The sequence below is a fragment of the Ambystoma mexicanum genome, chromosome 14 (genome assembly GCF_040938575.1).
Source record: "Ambystoma mexicanum isolate Mex_15411 chromosome 14, UKY_AmexF1_1, whole genome shotgun sequence".
Taxonomy (NCBI): domain Eukaryota; kingdom Metazoa; phylum Chordata; class Amphibia; order Caudata; family Ambystomatidae; genus Ambystoma; species Ambystoma mexicanum.
Window position 1 is genome coordinate 165074032 of NC_090940.1, and position 22883 is coordinate 165096914.

Here is a 22883-nt window from a genome sequence, read left to right on the forward strand (position 1 = left end):
GAGTGATTCCTCTCAAAGATACTTACAGAACTCTGTAATAGCATCACACTACAATATGAATAGAACATTTTAAAAGGTTGCTTCCTGAAATTCAACCTCTTTGGGACATTCGCCCATTACTGCTTTCTAATTACCTTACTGTTTGTAGCAACTCCACTTTCAAAAGTACACTAAATAGATTTCAGGTTTTATTTAGCAGGGCAGGGTGATCCTTCAACATGTGCATGAGAAAGATGGGGTTCTTTGTCCTAGATGTTTCTTACCTTTCTGGGTTTTTAGCGTCTACCAGGTTGGTACCCGCGTCCCTCAACTTAACAACACGGGGCATGAAGCCTTGTAGGTCCAGATTGGTGGCTTCCAGTTTCCGCAGCATGGCCTTTGTAGATTCTTCATTTTTCCCATAGTCGGTGGTCTCCAGGACGTAGCCTCTCTCCGACATCCATGAATCAGCCTCCAACACCTGAGACAAGCAGAGGATATTTCTGAACATGGCAGAGACCAGGCAGGGCTAAGCATATTTTTTTCCAAACGTCTAGCTCTGACCCACCGTCCAGTGATTTCAAAAGCCATTTAATGAAAGCCCATGTGACCCATTGCAGCACCAATAACGGGGCGATTTCTACTATGGCGGAATTCAAAGATCAGTCAGAAGTACATAGAAAGCACAGGACATTCAAGAAAACGGTATCTGGTCATTGCATCGAATGCCTAACCATTGAAAAAAATGCATCGGAAAAAAAGCATTGAATGCACTTTTTTTAAGGTATAGGGTTTAGTTCAATTATAATGGGGTTTAAAGGTTAAAAAAAGAGGGGTGGTGAGACCCCCCATTAAAATTTCTTTTTTTAAAAAGAAATTCATTCGATGCATTTTTTTCGATGCATTTTTTTAGATGGAATGGTATGTCGATGGTAGGAATTCGATGCAATGACTATAAACCAAGAAAACAATTTATGCACATGCCAAAGCCTAGCATTGCTACTAAAGTACACAGCTCCCACTATCATGCTCCTGCGAGGCGCATACCATATGGTCTTTGATTGTGCTTTATTGAAATGATATGTCCATTAACGATGACAGCCAAACGGTTATGAATTCAGTGTTGCCATACCCCATGTAAAGGGAGAAAAGCATCGGGAGAATGTAGTGATTACACCGCTGCAAGACTTTCTGGAAAATAATAATGTTCTTGATTCCTTTCTGTCAGGATTAAGGCCAGGTCATGGCCTCGAGACAGCCCTTGTGGCTGTCTGGGATGATTTGTTGGGGGTTGGTGATCAGAGTGACATCAACATGCTTGTCATGCTTGACCTGTCAGCAGCCTTCGACACAGTGGACTTCGAAACAATCAAATCTAGAATGTGTTCAGGGGCTCATATATCTGAAGAGACCATTCAATGGTTTACTTTTTTCCTGTCTGACTTACTCAACAGGCGAGAGCAGATCCCTACCTCTCTGCGGCATTCCCAATGACATGTGGAGTACCACAGGGTTCCTCCCTGTCGCCCCTGCTTTCCAATATGTACATCCGCATGCTGCTTACCATCTTTGCTCAATTTAATTTGCAGTACCATTCATATGTGGATGATACACAAATGTATGTTCGGTTAAAACAACAGCTGGAAGTAGTGGAGCAAGTTTTAAAGTGTGCAGAAAAAATCCAAGCCTGGATGTTGGAAAATAAACTCCATCGTGTTCGGCCTGAAAAAGAAACTGGCCAATCTGTTACCTTTGATTCCCTGTCCAACCTTATTTAGAACCACAACCAAATATAGTCAGTAAGAATTCTGGGCTGCATTTGGCAGTCCAGTATGAGGTGCCATTTAAAAGTCAACCAAATGATAAAGGGCCTCATTACACGGTAGGCGGTAAGGGTTTACCGGTACCGGTATTTTACTGGTACCGGTAAATCCTTACCGTCTTACTACGAGGTCCCTTTGCGGGCTGGGGAATTTAACGCCTGCTTTTTGCAGGCGTTAAAAACCAACCCGCAAAGGGACCCAGGGAGCTAATTATGGTACCGCAATTTGCGGTACCGTAATTAGTGCCTTCCCCATTCCCATTATGCCCTATGGGGCAAAAATGGGAATGGGGAAGGGCAATGGTGGAAGGGGGAATTACCGCCCCGTCGACCTTGGAATGGGGCGGTAATTCCCCTTTCCACCAAGGCGGTACCGGTAAATTACCGGCATGAACCATGGCGCTAATAGCGCCATGGTTTACCGCCGTGTAATGAGGCCCAAAGTCTTTTAATTATCAACTGAAACTTCTCAAACCACTTCTCCTGCTTATTCCTGAGAATGACTGGCCTTTGGTGGTAGGAACTCTTACAAATAGCAAACTCGACTATTGTAATGCCTTGCTGTCCGGCATACCGAAATATCAGCTTCATCGCCTTCAGGTGTCTTAAAATTTGGCAGTGCAATGATTTATTCTTTGCTACGGAAGACGTTGGTCTACATTGGTTGCCGGTGCAGCAACGGATACAGTTCAAGATATTCTGCCTCATCACGAGTTTGGCGGTAACCCTTAAAGGCGGCAGTAACGCTATTACCGCCGCATTTAAGGGTCTGCCAAATCAGGGGTCTAGCAGGGGTTTAGCAGGATTTATCCCCAGCTCTGAGCTGGGGGCAAATCTGCCACGATTTTGCTGATTTTCGGCACTATTCCCGCCAGGCTAATACCACCGGCGGTAGTATCGCCGAAAATTCCCCATTGGGCCCAATAGGGAATTCCCGAATGGGCCCAATGGGGAATAGGGACTTACCGTTCCGCCAAACCCCTAATAGCGCCGGGGGTTTGGCAGTAACGCTAATAGCCCCAGCGGCAATACCCCCCGGGGATATCGCCCAACTTGTGATGAGGCCCATGGTCTTGCACCGTCATATTTGACATATAAGATTGTAATACATTGTCCCGCTTGCACATTGTGATCACTGGGACAACGTTTACTAGTAATCCCTTCTTCCAGAACTACCACCTGTGCAGATAGACATTCTGCCTCTGCAGGGCCTCATGCCTGGAACTCTCTGCCTGCAAAACTACAGCAGATTGATTCCCTGGCCATTTTTAGGAAGCAATTGAAAACTTACTTGTTCAGATACATTTTTTGGGTCTCTAAAAGCAAGAAAACCATGCTACTAAATTAGCCCACCTGCACCTCGATGCAGTTCTCTGCCAGGTTCCCCTGTGGATATGCGCTATGTAAATATAAAAATCATCAAAATCAAAATCACTGTGCTGCTACTGCATTATATGAGTGAATTGCTATGTTATGTTATAAGGATATCTATAACATGCACTATAACCGCCTGGGTCGTCCCCTGGAGCTCTGGCAGATCTGAAAAGCAAGAGGGTAAGGTGGGGGTAAGTTAGTAGGACTGGGTGGGAGGAAAGAGCAAGAGAGCTGCGAACAGCTGTTGGCAGCTTCAGTCCGGTAAACACCCTTTGCTAAGCTTAGGTGTGTTTTCAGGTTGGTAGTCGTCATGTGCTGTTGTGCAAGGCTATGTGTGGTTTGTTTCACTGTTGCGGGGTAGTGAAGTGTGTGTGGTTTGTTGTGCTTCAGAGGTATGGTTGTGTTTAGTTAGAGTTTGAGAGGTGTATGCAGAGGGGTGAGCTTTTTAGTAGGGTTTGCTAGTGGGATCACTATCTAGGTGTGACACAAGGCCAATCTTCACAATTCTGTCTAGTTGTGATACATGTTAATCTTCACAATTTTATCTAGGTGTGATGCAAAGCTAATCTTCGCAATTCTTTCTAGTTGACAATCATGTTAATCTTCACAATTTTATCTAGGTGTGATGCAAGGGTAATCTTCACAATCCTATCTAGTTGTGATGCATGTTAATCTACACAATTTTATCTAGGTGTGATGTAAGGTTAATCCTCACAACTCTGTCTGGATGCAACACAAGGCTAATCCTCACAACTCTGCCTGGATGTGAAACAAGGGTTATCTTCACAATTCTGTCAAGGTGTAACGCAAGGCTAATCTTCACAATTTTATCTGGGTGTGGCGCAAGGCTAATCTTCACAATTCTATCTAGATGTGACAGAAGGCTAATCTTCACATTTCTGCTTAGGTGTGACACAAGGCTAATCTTCACAATTGTATCTAGGTGTGGCACAAGGCTAATCTTCACAGTTTTATCTCGGTGCGTGTAGGGCTAATCTTCACCATTCTGACTAGTTGTGATGCATGTTAATCTTCACAATTCGATCTAATTGTGATGCAAGCTAATATTCACAATTTTATCTAGTTGTGCTACATGTTAATCTTCACAATTTTATCCAGGTGTGACGCATAGCTAATCCTCACAACTCCATCCGGATGTGACAGAGTTTAATTGTCACAACTCTGTATGGATTTGACGCAAGGCTAATCTGCACAATTCTGTCTAGTTGTGAAGCAAGGCTAATCTTCCCAATTCTGTCTAGTTGTGATGCATGTTAATCTTCACAATTGTATCTAGGTGTGAAGCAAGGCTAATCTTCACAATTATGTCTGGATGTGACACAAGGCTAATCTTCACAATTCAGCCTAGGTGTGGCACAAGGCTAATCTTCACAATTCTATCTAGATGTGACGCAAGGCTAATCTTCACAATTCTAACTAGTTGTGATGCGCGTTAATCTTCACAATTGTATATAGGTGTGAAGCAAGGCTAATCTTCACAATTATGTCTGGATGTGACACAAGGCTAATCTTCACAATCCACTCGAGATGTGACGCAAGGCTAATCTTCACAATTCTGCCTAGGTGTGGCACAAGGCTAATCTTCACAATTATATCTAGATGTGACGCAAGGCTAATCTTCATAATTCTAACTAGTTGTGATGCGCGTTAATCTTCACAATTGTATATAGGTGTGAAGCAAGGCTAATCTTCACAATTTTATCTAGGTGTGACCCAAGGCTAATTGTCACAATTCTATCTAGACGTAAGGCATGTTAATCTGCATAATATTCACAATTCACTCTAAGTGTGATGTAGAGGAGGATCCAAGTACCTCTACCGGAAGTTCTGCCCCTATTCTGCCTATATGTTGGCAACCGGAAATTGTGACATGGGCAAAGCCAATAATGGTGCCTATTTCGCGAAAAGTCCTTGAAACAAGGTATCCATTGAGAAAATCCTATATGTATCCGCAGAGAAATGACAGTCATCTGAAGGAAATCCTGGAAGAAGTGTGAAAATGAATGAAAGAGAGGACTGGTGACGTCACATAAAGCAGACATGACACACCCAGAAGAGATGCCAATGAAGAAAGAATATAGGCCGTATAGAACCTGATGACAAAGTAGTGAATGAAGTAACATTTTGGACGTGCAGAGAAGCACTGAAGAAAATGCAAAACCATTTTACCAATGTACAGACGCAGTAACGCAAGTAGACGAAGTAATCATAAGGCTCGCTATGTAGTGAATAGATTGCAGGCAATGCACCAATGTATATATATAGCAATGTATAGAATCTGGATGTTCCACAACGCATTTTAGCAAACTTAGACGCCGTGAATGAAAGGGCTGGAAGTGTGCCGCAGCAGAATAAGAATAGCTGACGGCAAAGGAAGATTTGAGAAAGGCTTGCCTGGCCCAGTGTCAAGAGTTGGGGCGGCCGAGAGCCTAGTTATCTGCTTGAGAGGATACATGAACGTGAGAAGCAAGCTGAGCTCCTATTTGAGGTGTAATGGAAAATCACTAAAAGTGCCAAGATTTCTTCATTTAATAGTATTAAATACAACAAAGGAGCTAAAAAACGTGGTCTCCAGTCACATGGTCAGATGAAAATAGACGTTGGGGTGAGCTACACCGAGACCAGAAGATAAGACCATGCCTTCACTCCCTTTTATTCTCAGGCACAGTGAGCCGCTGCAAGGCCAAGTTCAAAGAAGCTAATTGAATGGCAGACTGCAGGAGTGATGATGTATGTTGGGCTAATTGGGTGGGGAGGCATGACCAGGCCACCCCCCCCCCAGCACCTGGGGTACCAGCTTGCGTGCTGCCACCGAGTGGAATATTCCAGAAGGGTACAAGCATGTCAACCAATTATAGAGGGCCACGTAGTAAAGAGCCCTATAGTTTGAGAAGCCAATAGTTTGTTGTGTATTAGTCTGACACGGAAGATGACTTGCACTTGGGGTGGGCTTAACTGTCCACCTGATCTTAGATACCCAATCATGACCCTGTATCCCATAGAAAGTATATGTAGATGTTCCCCGTAGACCAACCACAATCCCTAGTAGGTTTTCTCATTTTGCCATGTAGCATGACGTCACTTATGATGAATTTTATGTATAAAACAATGTTTTTTATGATATGTTTTCAAGAGCTCATTGAGGGAGCTGTGCGGCGTACGTTGATGTCCATTGTACTCCCTGTTTTAAAAACTTGTTATTAAAACAGCCTTGATTTTGCCAACTTCCTGAGTCGGTCTGATTATTGATGTATGATTAAGATCTGCATCCCCTTAAAGGATCCGTCCCCGGGTTCACATCTCAGATACTGTTACCTTGTCTTAAAGGACGCATTCCTGGGTTCAGTGACACAAGGTTAGTTTTCACAATTCTATCTAGGGCTGATGCATGCCTAAACTTTACAATTCTATCTAGGTGTGATGCATGCATAATCTTCACAATTCACTCTAAGCGTGATACAAGGTTAATCTTCACAATTCTATCTAAGAATAACGCATGCCTAAATGCCAGATATGGCTAGCATACAACTGAGGGCTCCCTGCACCAGACTACTATCTATTCAGTAATAAGAGTGATGGAACAGTTTGATGGGGAGCAGTAATGGCTGTTCTCACTGCCCAGACATCGTTTACCTTGTCAGTCGCTTATGGTTGACGGCTGCGCTGTAGGCTCCACCGGTAAACACTGGCAAACACATTCTGAAGCTGCTTCTGCTGGAGCTGCCCTTTACCTTGTGGCCCTTATCCGAGAGGCTGCCCGGGCAAGAGGGCGGGTCTTTAAGTGCCTCTACAGCCAATCAGAATGATCAGGCAGGGTGGTGGGAAGGCCCAAAGCAAATAACAGGAAGCCCAAAGCTATCTGGCCTCTGCAGCGCTCTAGGCTGCAAAAACAATTATAATCCCCTAAAAATGTAAGTAAATGATGGCAGAGGCTCGCACGGGCAGCGGCACTCATTCGATTTACGTTTCTGCATATGAAATGGCCCATCAGCGTACAACCGCAAGGTCTCTGCACCTCGAGTTCCAATCTTGGGCCTCTACGGCCAATCAGAATTGGCAGGCAGGGTGGACGAGGGCTCAAAGCCCAAAACATGAACCACAAAGCTATCTGGCCTCCACAGCGCTCCAGGTGGCAAAATCAAATACAATCCCCTAAAAATGTAAGTAAATATGGCAGCGGCGTGATGATACAATCACACCTCCCTAGCTATTCAAAGCTGAACATTGGACCAAACATATTTTTAAAATGTAAATACATTTAAAAACATTGTACACATTTCACTAAAAGGCATTCATAAAGATGATCTGGAACAAACTTTCAAAAACTATTACAAGCTCTTTTGTATTGTGTGCCTCAAAGCTTCATCTGAGGTCGCATTGAGCATTAAGACCAACACAATGTTATTTTGAATGGGTAAATAACCCCTCAAACCAAAGTATGTGCATGCGCACACCTATTTTTGAGTGTATGTATTCATCTTTAAGATCTGAGAGTTAAAATCCTTAAACCAGGGGCTCATATGTTATTAAGAGGGATCAAGATCCATGCCCTTTACTGGTAAATTGAATTAGACTGACATCTTCTGAGCCACTAAGAAGGCTGCTCTATAGCGAGGGAAGAGGCAGGTGTTGTGAGGACTGCCAGGGATAGGGTGTGCCATTGCTTTAAAGGGGTACCCTCCCAAAGGAGAACACTGACACGTTTTTAACAAGTCCCCTAGTCGTATTTTAGAATTATACTGTGACCTCAGATATACTGGTGAGTTATAAACCCTCTGTTCAATTGAAGTCAGCACACTGATAATCTTGGAAATGTCAATAAGAAGGTATTTGGATATGGGAGGCTTGATCTCAGCATAGCGGCTCTTACACTACGCCACCCTGCCTGCGCAGCTTTCTTCATTCAACTTCAGAGGATGTCTATTTTTTCCAGCTGTCTGTTTAGCCATTCATCATCCATTGATAATGGTCTGTTGTGGTAACTGATGTCAGACATGGATGTGGTACACCCAAGAGTCATTTTAAGACTTTGAAATGTTCCCATGTTATTGACTGAAAGACTTTATAAAATTGGGGATCCAGCATCACATCAACGCAGTTTTATCTCAACCTTTTGTTCTTTGGGTGTTAACGTTCCATCGCAAAAGATGATAGATTTGACGTGGTCTGGCAAATTAGAACCTTCTGTTTGCCCTCCTGCCGCACAGCCCTCTTGACAAATGTATTCAAGTAAAAGGTATCACTCCATTACTTCAGTTACATAGGTACTTCTCAAGGTGGTATTTAAGTAGTATAGAGTAGATTATACATCATCTGTACCTTGATCATTCAACACCCACACATTGTCCTGCAGGACATTTCAGGTGATACAAACATGTTTCCCCCAATAAATGGGTGCAGCAATGGGAACCAACAGGGAATGCCCTTATGCAATGATGATAATTGAAATCATTAACTTGTTGGGTGGACACCTTATAAAATAGACTGAACTACTTTCTTTTTTCAACTATATCAACTTTATTTATGACAATATTGAATTCTGTTTAATCATTGGAGAACCAACTATTATCTTTTTGGACATTGAACCTAAGATTCAAGATCAGAAATTAATTGCCAACTGATATACAAATTAATTGACTGTAATAATTTAGTTACCTTTCAAAATGTTAATTCCTCAAAATGATGCATCAACTTACCGTGTAGAGTGAGGAACCTGAGGACGTCGTCACTTCTTTCCTCAATATATCCTCCTATCAGGTGGCCATGGAAAGGCTGTTGATTTCAGATCCTGACCCTGGGGGTGGATATGCGAGGGAGGATCACCTGGGTGAAGGAGACTTGCAGAGTGAGGATGAGGCACCCTTGGGAGAGATATGGTATCCCCCATTTCACTTTTCCAATGAGCCTAATATTCGCCAGGTCTTTTTAGGGTATTATAAATTCATTCCCTATTTTCCTATACAACGCACTCCCAACACATACCACTTAGGTAGTGAGACGAGGAGGCTACCATTGAAACAGAGGAGAGGCTGGACGAAGAAACATGAGCGGTCTAGTTGTTTGGCTGATTATCATGGAGCTGCGAACTTTGAAACAGGCTCAGCTGAGAGGTATCTGCGGAAGCACGGCAAGCACTAAGGAGAGTTCCAGGGCAGGCGCTGTGGTGGCGAGCAGGCACCTTCCCGAGATGCTTGGAGGTTTATGGAGCGCACTCCGGTGCAACGAGCGAGAGGGGTTCGTTGGCAGCCTGAAGGAAGAGCGATGAAAGCAGTGCGGTACAGAGCAAAGGTACCTGGAACTTTGGAGAGGATCCCGACCGCTCGCTGGTGCAGGACCGCTGACTGCAGCTGACCAGAGCTTCGCAGTAAGAAGCTGGGAAGCGAGGAAGCTGTGGGGGACGTTGAACACCAGAAGGAACCAGCCCAAGCAGACCATTAATGGAGACTAGTCTCTGGAAAGCCGCCGAAAGGGGAAATCCAACCGTAGGAAAGCCGGTGAGTTTGCCTCGGTGAAAAGGGGGCCCTGGACACAGTGGATGTCGGTTTTTGAAATCAAGAGACATTTAGTTTTGAATTTCTGAATTGTGTGTAAGGAAAAGGTGAATGGAAATCCAAAGCGATTTGGTTTTGAATATCTGAATTGAATGTAAGAAAAAAGTGAATGGAAATCAAGAGACATTTGGTTTTGAATATCTGAATTGAATATAAGGGAAAAGTAAATGGAAAACAAGCATTGCCAAGAGTCAAAGAAGCCGGCATTAATAAGAGTGAAGCAAGCTAACATTGTCAAGAGTTCAATGATCAAGCATTGCCAACAGCGAAGAATAAATAAGCATGAGAACGAAAATAGTAGAAAAACTGGTATGTAAGAGAATACATTTTTTAGCAGGAGAGTGATCTGGGAAGCTAATGATGGATAGTGAAACCTGAATTTTAACAGCAGCCGCGTTTCCTAGGAGGAGAGTGTACTGGGAAGCCTTTGTTGGTTTTGCAAATGAAAGCTACTGGAGAAGTAAATGTTCATGAAATCTGTGAGAATAAAGCTGCAACGGCAGTTGAAAGGACACCGATCCAAGCCTCATTGTGAAGCTGAAACTGTGGTAAGAAACCTATGAAACAGACCTTGTCGTTGCGTGACCTGTAATTGGTGGTCATGTGGTCTGACAACTGTGCCTAGACCGAATCCACCCACCTAAGGAAAATCCACTGTGATTAAATAAAGAAAGTCTATGTGAACTGAGATTGATGAGCTGATCTTCAAATTGCTGACAAGTAACAAAACTGAAAGTGCTGGGGAAATATTCCAAAGAACTGTGTTATGTCGGAACATGAACTATCCGAAGGAATTGTGTAGTTTTGAAACATTGTAAGACTTGAAAGCCAGGGGAAGGGAACCCCTTTGTTGTAAAGTGAACTATTTGAATCATGGGGAAGGGAAAACCCTTTTCAATTTAAGAGCTGGAAGAAGCTCTCACCTATTGTTTGGAACACTTACCATTTAATGCCGCCATCCCTACATATTGTATTCAGTTAGTTTGGAGGGCAAGTATAGGGTTTGGGCATAGACAGAGATTTGCTTTGGATTTCCTGACACAGACTATCATTAGTTTCATTTAGGTAGAGAAATACCACCTTAGCTTAGAGCAAGTTATGCATTTTGCCAAACCTCCTTTTTAGTTTTAAAAGTGTATACATTAAACTAATATATTGTTGTCTGTGTCTCATTCATGATGCCTTCACGGTAGCCAAAAAACGTAAAAAGGCCAATATACGATGATCATAAGCTCTAAAACCAGCAGTAGACTATGAAAACAAAATGTTTGAATTGCGGATATTCAAAACCTCTTGTTGAAAAGTTGTTAAATAAAAACATTTCCCCAGTTTAACTACTGGCTTCTAAATCAAGAATTACGATTCATAAACTGCCTTTCATCTCTATGTTTATGCAAGAAAATTGGACATTAGACAAACTCAGAGAACTTCAGAACTATTTGTTGACTCAAAAATTTACAGAATTACCTAATCAGAGCTGACAAAACGCTGGCAACAAAAACCGTTTTTTTAACGTTTGATGGTTGCGGTATCACCATGCTTGAATTGCCAAAATTGTAATAAAGAGACCAAAGGAAAAAAGATTGACAACCACATGCAGGAAAGTAAATTAAATGCCAATCATTAGGCTACTTGCTTTACTACTAATGTTGTTTAGATTCTAAGGTGGCTATGATGACTTTATTATGCGGCTAATTGATAAGGAAACAAAAACATTTAATGGAAGACCCACATCAGAGGTATCCACAAGATGTTAGGCATTTCTTGGAAAAGGGACATTCTATAGTTCCAGTGGGGTTTCAAAGTCTAACAACTGTACTTAGACCACATGGGAGGTGACCTTAAAGATCTCCTGCAATATACCATTTTTATTGAGTTTTTAACAATATTATTGTCTCATGGCTTTAACAATTAACACAATTTGATTATATCAGATTTCCCCCAATTTAGCGAAATGTGCTTGAACGACTAATGTAACTATTTTTTATTTTTGCAGCGTGACGGATTCACCATTGGAGAGATCATACAGGGGGACTGGGACGCTCTGGAAGCCACCTGCTCTGTGATGCAACCCCTACAGGTGAAATACAGGAACCCCTCCAGGGCTCCTCCAGATTATCCTGGCTGCTCCATCACGTGTCACACAAGAAGCATTTGAAAGACAGGTGCATGGTATAACCCATCAGGGGATATATATTACAAGGGCATTGCAGGACGGTTCACAGTAGACTCTGAATCAGTGAGTAAGGGGGTATAATACCCCAACACGGTCAGCCTAAGTAATGGTTTGGCCTGAATTCAATACACAAAGGGACTTTGCTGCTCGCTCTAGGTTCTGTTTGGAAGACCACTAGCGAAGTGGGACTCTCTGACACACACTCCTTAGGTGTGCAAGCCCTGAAACGCATTGTAGAATGGAGCCAGGCATGAATCTGCTGCCAGCAAGGAAAGGAACAAAGATGCATCTTTTGTGTACCACACAGGTACTCTCGAAACATGCAAACACACGTACTGACAACCTCAGCAGCTGGAAAGAAGGATAAGGGTTGTCCATGAATAAACCGAATTTTAAAAAATGAATGGAGAAATTACCGAATTTTTGGGGTCGAAAAAACTAAATTCCTACTTGCTTTTTGCACTTTTTTTAAAAAAATAATGCAGGGAGAGACCACCTGCACACCCCTTTAACCCTCTAACCTAACTAATACCCTTACCCCACCCCTATATTTTAATAAAAAGTACAAACATTTCTAAAACTATTGGGCAAAAAAAGTGGTCATCTCTTCCTCGTTTTTTAGCAATCGCTAATTTCTACGGATTCCAAGGATAAGTGCCGTAACGCCTGTGCCTGACACCAAGATGGTGGATAGGTTAAGACATCGGGCCATTGGTGCTGCATCAGTGGGAGAATTGAATTATTGGGAAAGTCGCAACACCTGCATCATATTCACAAAAAAAGGGCATGTACATGGGGAGGAGGTGGGACCCATTAGGGCCCAACAATCACATAACTGTGGGCTAAGGAGGAAACAGACCCGCCAGTTCCAAGGCTCATTGGACCAATTACAATCCAAGCCAAGAAATAACAAGAAGTAGGAATCCCTAGACTGTGTGGGGGTTAGGACAACCTTCTAAAAAGTTGGGGTTGGATCATTGAGAGGAGTAGGTGACAGCGCAATGTGAGATGACCAAGCCACATGGGCCACATTGTAGGAAACTTGAATAATAAGAGTTGGCTCAGCCAAATAAGTCACACTGTAAGAGAGTTAGGGTTTGTAGGAGATGCCAGAGCGAGAAGCCTACAGTGGGTCTTGACCCAAAAAACTGTCAGGGGACATATTCCTAGATTCAAAAGTGAAGGGGCAAGGGAGTGACCTCCTGGGGGCTGTAAACCACTAGAGCTGGCTAAAGATGTTTGCAATCTTCATAGCCTGAGAAGAGCCCGTGGGATGGCTCAGACCTAATATTGCAACCGTTGACTGGGGGTTATAATCACTTGCAGCCTGAGAAGGGCCCAAGAGTTGGGGGGTGAGAATCCTACCCAGGAGACCTCTAGGGAAATGGAGACTCTGCAAGGTGTTGCCGCAGTTAAGAACACCAGGAGACCTAGAGTGTAAACATGGGAGGTGGAAAGGCCTTGTTCCGGTAGAAGGGCATTGCAGCTACAGAGTCTTATAGAACTACTCCTTGCTGGGATCATAAGCAAAGGCCAAGTAAAGGCGTGTGCTGGGGCACCTAAAACCCCTGAGACTACAAGTGCGTTAAAGGATGCTTTACTGGGTGCAGTCACTCCAGAACTGTGTGCATTAGGATAGGATCTAGACATTGGACTAAAGACATTGGTGGACATTAGATCTGATTGGCAAACGCCCCTCACTTCATTTGTTTTACCCCTCCATCGTGACACTGTTACTGGAGAATCTCCCGGTTGGGTTGGTTCCCCACTCTTCGGGATAGCCACGAGCACACCTCCCATATAGAATGAATAAAGGTATTGAAATATCCCTGTGTGTTGCGTGATCTGTTGGATTCACCGCTTGACAGTAGCCACTGCTTTTTTCTTTTTAATGTTGTAATATTTTACTTGTTCATTATTAATATGAATATACCATGAAGATTCATGTCACTCCTATGATCGCAGTTAGTCACATATATTGTCCATGAATACTTTCTTGACAAGGTTAGGAAGTCATACGTGCGACTCTAATTTCTCTTAGATTCGTACTGCTCAATTGTGGTGCTTGTTTGCTTATGTTACGTGCGTTGTCTCTTTTCTTTACAATTTTAATAAAGTCTTTACTTCCTATTTACATAACATCATGATTCATGTAGATGCGTGTCTTCTGCTTCAACCATCAGTACATTTCCCAATTATAATGTTGGAACATGATTTCCGTGGCATACCTGCTTTTAAAAGGAGGTTAACACAATGGTGGAACAACGTACAAATAAGTCAGTTTTGATTCCGAACTCTATAGACTGGAACCTTGGGCGCCTGAAATCACATTTAGAAGAAATGTATAGCAAGAGACCGATGTGGCACGAGCTGCAAGCCTCAACAGAGTTAGCAGATCTCATTCTCACAGAAGCACATGGACCATACCAGACTGTGCCATTTGAAACCCACCCTGGTCATCTGAATTGAGAAGGCACGTATTGAATAAGCACGGACATAGAAAATGCCTTCAAAACCCCCTGCACCCCGACTCCCCCCCCCTTCCGCCCCATCCTCCCAATGGCACGTGCCACTACCTGTGTCTATGTTCCATGTCCTGTGTTTGATGTGTCTACAATTATAATTCCTGACACCAAATATCCTTTGTAGAAAATAGTCAGTGTTTGATCAATGATTAGATAAGAAGGTTTGTTTCCACTAGTTTGTAAATGCTTCTTTTGTTAATTCCCTTCAATGGCGAATTGGCCCTTTGTGAGAAAAATTTGATGTGCTTTGTGGAGATCTGGTTTGAAAAGTGAATTTTTAGTCCCAGCTTATAGCATGCAACTTGGCATTTTTACCAGTGCTGAAATGATTGAAATACCTCGTCTCCCATGAGACAACAGTTTGGGTTAGAAGCTCTGGTGCATGGTCACATGACAATGGGGAGGAGCAGGAGCACTGCATGTGCACACTCTCTCCTCCACACTCTGAGGACATGGACTATAGAGTATGGCTATTACAGCAGTAGCTCATTTTGAGAGTTTTTTTGGCTTTTTTCTCACTCATCCCCAATACCCTAAAACTGGCGAGGATTGAGACAATGAGCACTCTTCAGTAAGCTGAGCCTCTGCTTTGCTCTATATTTGCTACAATCCAGGCCTCCCTATCGCTGATACCTACACCAGTGCTTCCTCCAGCCACACCCTCACCGACATACTCTTTATCATTTCCTCTCCAGGACTATGGACCCCCCATATGGTCTCTGTTCTCTCTCCTTTTTTCTCCTCTCCCATTAATGTTGGTAATCAGTGGGAGGTCCTCCTAGCACCCTTCCACTCCTCCAAGACCACCATTAATGTCTGAATGGTGCCATCTTGGTCCAGGGCCCTCAGCCCAATCTCCTCCTTTTTGATAGATGCTTCCCGTGTCTTATCAACTTCCTTCCTTCTCCTGCTAACCCTACCTACACCTCTCTGGCTCCTCTGCCACCCTATTTTGCCTCCCGTATGGCACCCTCTTCGGCTTCTCTGGCTGCTCTGCCTCCACCACCTATCTGGCACCCTCTTCTTCCTCTTTGAATACTCTGCCTTCTCCTTCTTCCTCCTCTGCCCCCTCGCGGGCACCTCTAAAACCTCTGCAGTGCGTACCTCATGCCTCTACCCCTCCACGGAACTCTTTCAAATGTGGCAATATACTCCACGTCGCTACTCTAAACTCTCGCTCTGCTGTCAAAAACTCCTCTGACATCTGCCGACTCCTCAAAGATCTTGATCTGGATGTCCTCACTCTCGCAGAGACATGGTTCATGGCCAGCTCTGTCCCGAGTTTTGACACTCTCCTCCCTGCGGGCTACAAGATCCTTTACAAACAGAGAACCAACCATCCAAGAGGTGGAGTAGCGCTGATCTTCCCAGAGTGGATCCCTGCTTCTCTCATTCCTACGCAGGCCTCCTCTTACTTTGAATGCCTGGTCTGCAGGCTCTCTCTCTCTCCTGGCCTCTCTCCTACAGTGGCCACCATCTACAGGCCACCTGGCCAGGTTGTCCTCTTCCTCTCCGATTGGGCAGACCTCTCCTCCTTCCTCCTGATCTGTACCTCTCAACTGCTCCTCTTCAGAGACCTCAACATCCACTTGGATGTTTCTAGCCCCTCCTCTGAGCTCTTTCGCAATCTCTGCAACTCTCTCTATATTTTTCCCTCTGGCCCAACACACTCTGCCAGGCACACCCTGGATGTTCTTATCTCGTCAGACATCCCCCTCTGCAACCCTCTCACCACTGCTCTCTCTTGGACTGACCACTTTCTTCTCTCCTCTCTGTCCCCCTGGCAAAGCCGACTCCAACCCATGAAGCGTGTGTCAGTGAAAGCTTTCACCACTACATTTTCTCCTCCTCCTAGACATGAGGCTGACTAACACTATGACACAGCCCTCTCCAACCTGCATCTCTCAATCTCTAACACTCTTGATGTCCTTGCCCTGTCATAAGAATCAGTCTGAAGCCCCCATCCAAGTGAAACTCTTGGTATGATTCCGACCTCATCACCCTTAAATGCAAGTGCTGGGTGGCTGAAAGGAAGTGGAGGGCATCGGGCTCATCCTCTGACAAACTGGACTGCCGCCTGCTTAAAAGGCAATATAGACTCTCTGTCCGTTCCAAGATTAGAGCATACATCCAAACGTCTCTGCGGCCTCTAACAACTCGACTGAACTTTTCAAAATCGGCAAGGAGCTGGACAATCCTGCTGCAGTCTTCACCTCTCCTGTTCCCTCCCAGGCCCTTTGCACGGCACTGGCTTCTCACCTCACCACCAAAACTCAGGATATCCTGTCCACTCTCTCCTCTTCCTCTCCATCTACCACTCCCGGCCCCTCTCCGGCCAGCTCTCCTCCTCCTTTCTCCTTCTCCTCCATGTTCACTCCCGACGATGTTTCTAGACAAGTCTGATCTATGAAAGTATTGTCAAAGCAGGTGCTCCCCTGCTCTTCCAGAACCATCAAGGACCACATAGACACGCTCGCTCCAGCCTTGGCCGATTTCTGCAATCACTCTTTTGCCACTGGAGCCCTCCCTCCCCCCTAAAGCACTCCCTCCTAAAGAAGCCCTCTGCCGACCCTTCCTTTCCAGCAAACTACCTCCCGATGTCTATCACTCCTTTCATGGGCAAACTCCTGGAAAAGCTGGCCATCTCCCAGCCTACTCTCCGTACTGAATCTGTTGGCTGTCTCTCCTTGACCGCCAGCCTGGCTTTAGAGCAGTCAGAAGCATGGAAACTGCTCTCCTGAAACCTGTGATGACTTGCTCTCTATTCTCAATGTTAACCTCCCTTCTGTCCTCATTTTCCTAGATCTATCCTCTGCCTTCGATACAGTGTATCACACCATCCTGATCAATCGTCTCTGTGACAACCTGGGCATCACGGGTCAGGCGATAGCCTGATTTACCTCTTTTCTCTCTGATTGACTCTTCCGGGTCCAACGTGGGTCCTTTCTCTATACCAAGCCTCTCTACATGCGGTGTTCCCAAGGGCTCTAACCTCTCACCCTGGTTCTTCAACCATTACTTGTTACCTCTGGCCCATGTCATCTCTACCTTCTGTTCTAACTTTCAGTGTTATGCGGATGACACTCAGCTCTCCTTCAGGATCCCCCCAGCAGCCTCGGCTCTCTTGCTCATACCTGACTGTCTATCCGCGATTCAGGAATGGTGTGCCTCCAAAGATCCCTGCCTCAATGCCAGTAAGACTGAGCTATTTCTCATTGGGACCCCTGCTCTTGCTTTCTCTCTTTCACTCTGGCCGCCCACCATCGGCCCTCTACCCACACCTTCCTGTGAGCCGAAGAACCTTGGGGTCATCTTCGACTCCACCCTCTCCTTCTCTCCTCACATCTCTGGCATCTCTAAGACGTAACACTACCAGCTGTACCTCCTCAGAGGTATTGTTCCTTTTCTCACTTTCCCCCAGAAGCTCACTGTCTCCAGAGCCCTGGGTCTCTCTAGGCTGGACTACTGCAACAGCCTCTTTCTAAATCTGCCTTCCTCCACTCTTCGCCCTTTGCAACTAATGCAGAACAGGACTGTGAGACTTGTCCTTGGACTCAAGGCCAGGGATCGTTTCTCTCCAGCCCAAAAGTATCTCCACTGGCTACCAGTGGCTGCAAGGATCAAGTTCAAGACTCTCTGCGTTGTCCACTAGAATTTCTGGGGCCGGAGACCACACTACACCCAACTCTCTCTTCCCAAGCATCTTCCTTCTCGAGCTCTCCGCTAATCTAACTCTAACTCTCTGAGGGTCAGACGCGTTTCCAGACAGAGAGTGTGGGGTAGATCTCTCTCCTCGGCTGGGGCCTTCCGCTGGAACAGCCAACCTGCCTCTCTCAAACTTGAACAGGACCACCTCCGGTTCCAGAAGCAACTCTAGACCTTCCTAGTCGCTTCCACTTTCTCTCTCTCCCTTGCTGAGGCTCCTGTCTGCTGCTCTAACTGGTTACCTGACCACCCACTGAACCTCATGGGCACCAGGCTCCTGCACAACCAGTAGCCCCTTGCACTGCCTCTGGCCTCCCACCCACTTAGGGACTGTATCTGCAACCCTACAGTTCCCTGTTTCCATGCACTTACTTGAGCCACCACCGTCTCAGCATTTACCGCGTTTTTGCCATTGCACTCTCCACCTCCTGTACCCCTGGCACTTCTTCTCTACCCCCCCCCCCCACACTTGCACGATCTGAATGACAGAAGGCCTAGTACGATTGTTTTGTCCTCCCTCTGTCTACCCTTCCTTGTCTTGTCACGCCTAGAAACACCTGTGTACAGGCGCGTTATAAATGACTTATGCCATATCATAACCTTTGAGTTAAATATTAGCATACCGATACGTTCTTGTTTTTGCTCTTTACTGTTTATTTCATTTGGATATTCTCTGAGAGATTTGTTAAGTTTAATAGTGATAGATATATGCAGGAGAATTTTATTCTGATAGAATCTTAAATCTAGTATAAGTATTTTCATGCTGCTTCCTTATTTTCCTTCTAAAGGGGCTGTAATTATTTGACAATATTTGCTGTTATTTAAATCTCTTAACAGGACACCATTATTTAAACAGGAATGTTAAGAGTCATGTCACCCAATGGGGCTGTATCCACCACTACAGTGCGGTAGAAGACGCTATATTGATGGTGTTGATATAATGTAGCTGCATGAGGTATGTTACTTTCTACTGTTGCCTTTTATGTACTTATGAAGGTATGGCTTTCTGGAACTCTGATCCCCTGCCTAAGTTCAAAGTCATTCATTAAACGTCTCTGGCACCATCCCATGAGAACTTTAAATCTAGATCCAAAGTCATGGCCGGTAGGAATGTGCTGCTGTCTCTCACCTGTCGCTGTACTTATCCCTGGCCTCTACAGACTTACATGTTGTTATACTTTTAGAAAGGTTATGGTTTTGTGTTCAAGGTACTATTACAGTGTTTGTACTGTTGTTTCTCCTCCCCCCCCCCCATCTCCTCACAGGGAATGGTGCCACACGGCTTAGCTGAGAACTTCGACTCGCCCTCCTGACCCTTTGCCCTCCCCATTTTCAGGATCAGGAATGGTGCTCCACGCCTTAGCTGAGAAAGTCCTTGACTTGTCTTCTTGACCTCTTACTCTCACATTGCTCAGGATCAGAATTGATGCCACATTGCTTAGTTGCAAGCATCCCTGAACCCTTTCTCATCTCACCCTTTTCAGCACTTTGAAGCAATTCAGGCTTGCAGTGTAACTTGACATACATCTTCAAATAAATAAATAACAGAGGCTGAGTGGTCAATAAAGGTAGCATTTCACCATACCTCTGTGAGGAACTGTTGGGCCTCACAGGCTTGCATGAGCCTCTTCCTTCGCTGCTCAGCTTCTTTTTTCAATGTTTCTAATGCGGTCTCCAGCTGCTGTCGACGGCTGTTGATTTCACGGGAGGCAAAATGGTCGCCTCTCACCAGTTTTTGGCCGGTGCTCATAACGACCTGGGAGAGTGCATCCCGGCTGTTGATCTCATTCTGTAAATTCTAGAGAACAGAATAAAAGAAGAAGAATAAACTACTGTACCCCACGCGCCCTGAATTAAATCTGCTTAAACACCAAATGCATAGATTCAGGACGCACAAAGGTTACGTCAACTAGAACAATCATCAATGCTTGCAGACCCGCCACTGCGCGAGGGGCCTTTGGAGCACATCATTCCAATTTGAAAGTGGACACCTTACAAATCAACTAGTCAAGCGTGGTGCTCACGAAGATGGGGCAGGGTTTGTGTGGAACCCACTGAAGTTTGACCTTCTGTGCTCCTACAACTTTGGGGGATCTCAGCCCCAGAACAAGGCGGCAAGGAAACCGCAAGCAGTTTAGTCAACCACTGGAACAAGCGTCAATGAGGATCAGGCACACACTATATTAGCTGGACAACTATTTAAAGAATTGCGCGTTTTCCAATTGGTGGAGACTTGCGATGCAATATAGATCTTAGAAAGATGTTTTGCGCATTACAATTAAGTTGACCAAACACAGCTTTTATGTGGATACCACAAAGTTGTAACTAAAACGCAGGCTCCAATTCTGTTATGCCAATGCTCAAAATGCGGTATGCTATTTTACAACCATTTTTTAAAATAAAAATATAAGTTACATGAATATTCAAGAAATAACAGCAAATATGTTCGGGTGGGCTATATGGGCCCTCCAAAGTAATACAGGAGGCCCAATGTTCTTCCTGCCCCCTTTGGTGAAATTGATCTTCCCTACTTTCAATGTCCACCCAACTGTGGAAAGAACTTTTTTTTTTAGAAAGAAAAGTCTCTGCCGCAAGCCCTGGAGGCCGCCACGTTGGAAAGTTGAACTTCGTGTGTGATGCACCACGAGCATTGAGACAGCAATCCCGCCCATCCAATCACAGGCTGAGCTGAAGCCTGGATCTTGCAGGAAGTCCACTGCTGCACCATGATGGAGCCCAGTGGCGAGAAAAGTGGCTTATTAAGACACCTTTCCCTCTGGATAACCCAAACCAAAATCCACACCCCTTAAATTGGGGAAGAAAGTAGCGAGGAGGCTGTTTCAGGACTTATGATATAACGGTTGCATGTCTTTATATAGAGATATGATATAAATAATGATTATATATCGAACATTTTATAGTGAAACATTTTATAGTGAATTAACTTTTTTTTCTTTTTTTTTTGGGAAGTGTGCCAAGGGGTCCCCCCAAACCACCTTTTCCGACCCCTAAAAACCCACGATAAGCGTTTCCCAAAAAATATTTCACCCTTCACCCCACCCCTAAATGCATTCACTATAACATTTTTCAATATAAAATATAAGATATATGTTCTTTCAATATAACATTTTCTATATAAACTCTGCATAGCAATTATAACGCATTGGCAGAGACCCCACTCACCATCCCTCCAGATTGCAAAGACCTTGTTTTCCATATGCCTCTTCTTCCTATCCAAAGAAACTTGGCTCTTTGCACCCAACCACATCGCTTAATTTTTGGTTTTTCGGACCTGTTCCTTCCTAAAATACTTTTCCTATCACTCACAAGCTGCAACTGATGCCTGATTCACAAAAAACGTGACAAAGGCCATGTGTGAAGAGGTTTAATTTAAAAATGGCTACTTGCAGATACAACATGTGCAGGGGAACGATGTACCCGATGACACAGAACAAATTTGCATATGCAAAATTGGCATGGCTGGAAGCGAGCAACTACTGGGCAGTTCAATTGTGGGTGGCAGCGTGATGCATTCTGAGTCACAAACCAACAAAAAGAAATCTGCACCTGTGGCGCCTTGCGCCTGTCTGTTTTTTTTATTGTACCTGCATCAGATTTTGGATATGGGCCAATCTGCAGGAAGAAGGTTCTCGAAGAAAGCGGATCACTTTTCCTGAAGTTTGACAACAGGCGGGAAAGGGTAAGCCTTCTTTGTTCACTCTTTCAGCCTTTCATGTTCATTTATACTTCCTGGGACTTGTGTCTGTTTTGTTTGTGGGTCGTGGGCTGAAAGTATGGTAGGCACAACTTGTGTGTAGCACACGTGGCACTCTTTGTCATCACCATGCATGTGCAATTTGCTGGTGGCCGTATTCGCAATTTGCATGGGTATCCTGTGGTTTTCAACATCAGTAATTACTTCGAAGTGATTACTTTGCAGATACTTTGATAAATATAGGTAATTGTGGGTTAAGTAGTACAAACGAGAGGGGCTAGGGGTAGTAGTAGTGAAGGGCAAGGGGGCACCCCCAAATGAACAAAAAAAAATCGAAGTGAAAGGAATTTACTTCGTATTAATTACTGACGTTGAAATGACATTGAACCTTTGCGTGTATTTTACGTTTCACCTGCATATTAATTTCTCTTTGCCTAAGGCCACCAGACACTTCCCCTCTTTCAAAATACCTTCTAGCGAGTTTTGCAAGTCCCCAAACATAAATGACGACGTAAAAGACAGCTGTGCTAAGCCTGTCTTAACACCTCCATCCAACCTCCGGTGCATTTTCATTATTTCTGAAGGCGGAGGGCAGGGACGAAACGGGAGTTACATTTCCGCCTCCCTTTTACCCTTCGTCTTCAAAAACAACTCGGTTTTACGCCAGTATGACATTTTCATGCTGGCGTAAAACCTAGGATTTCCTAGGTTATCCGCCTGCTTTTAGGGGAATTATATTGGAAACCATTGCACTGCAGAGTGCAAAAGAGACGTTGAAACATGCTCTTTTGCATTGATTAAAATTGCCCAGAGGGGATCTGTTTGCACGTAAGCGGGCGCCTCTGGGAAATGTACTTATTCTTTTAAAGTGAGCTTCTTTGTGTGCTGGACCTCTGTAGAATACATATCAGATATGTAGTAACCTGTTCTCCACCTCCCTCAAAATACCCAGGGGCTCATGTTGGCCAAATGAGTAATTTAGCAGCAGAGATCCGTAAAATTTAAACGGCTCCCT

At 44.5% G+C, this 22883-nt stretch overlaps 1 protein-coding gene and 1 long non-coding RNA gene across 4 annotated transcripts in view; one reads left to right on the plus strand and one right to left on the minus strand.

Annotated features, from left to right (window-relative positions):
- Positions 1–13731, plus strand: part of LOC138527558 (uncharacterized) — a 167848-nt gene extending 154117 nt beyond the window's left edge. Inside the window, exon 3 of the long non-coding RNA XR_011283951.1 lies at positions 11744–13731. This is a non-coding gene — a long non-coding RNA (uncharacterized lncRNA). The remainder of the gene's footprint in view (positions 1–11743) is intronic.
- Positions 1–22883, minus strand: part of SPTBN5 (spectrin beta, non-erythrocytic 5) — a 1050196-nt gene that overhangs the window by 151715 nt on the left and 875598 nt on the right. For all 3 annotated transcript variants that reach the window (XR_011283950.1, XM_069638812.1, XM_069638811.1), the window contains exons 50-51: positions 19739–19951; positions 264–460 (exon numbers count right to left, since the gene is read on the minus strand). Coding sequence is in view for 2 of the 3 variants with exons in the window: in XM_069638812.1 (XP_069494913.1) it covers positions 264–460; positions 19739–19951 (410 nt within the window). In the remaining variant the exon portion in view is untranslated. The remainder of the gene's footprint in view (positions 1–263; positions 461–19738; positions 19952–22883) is intronic.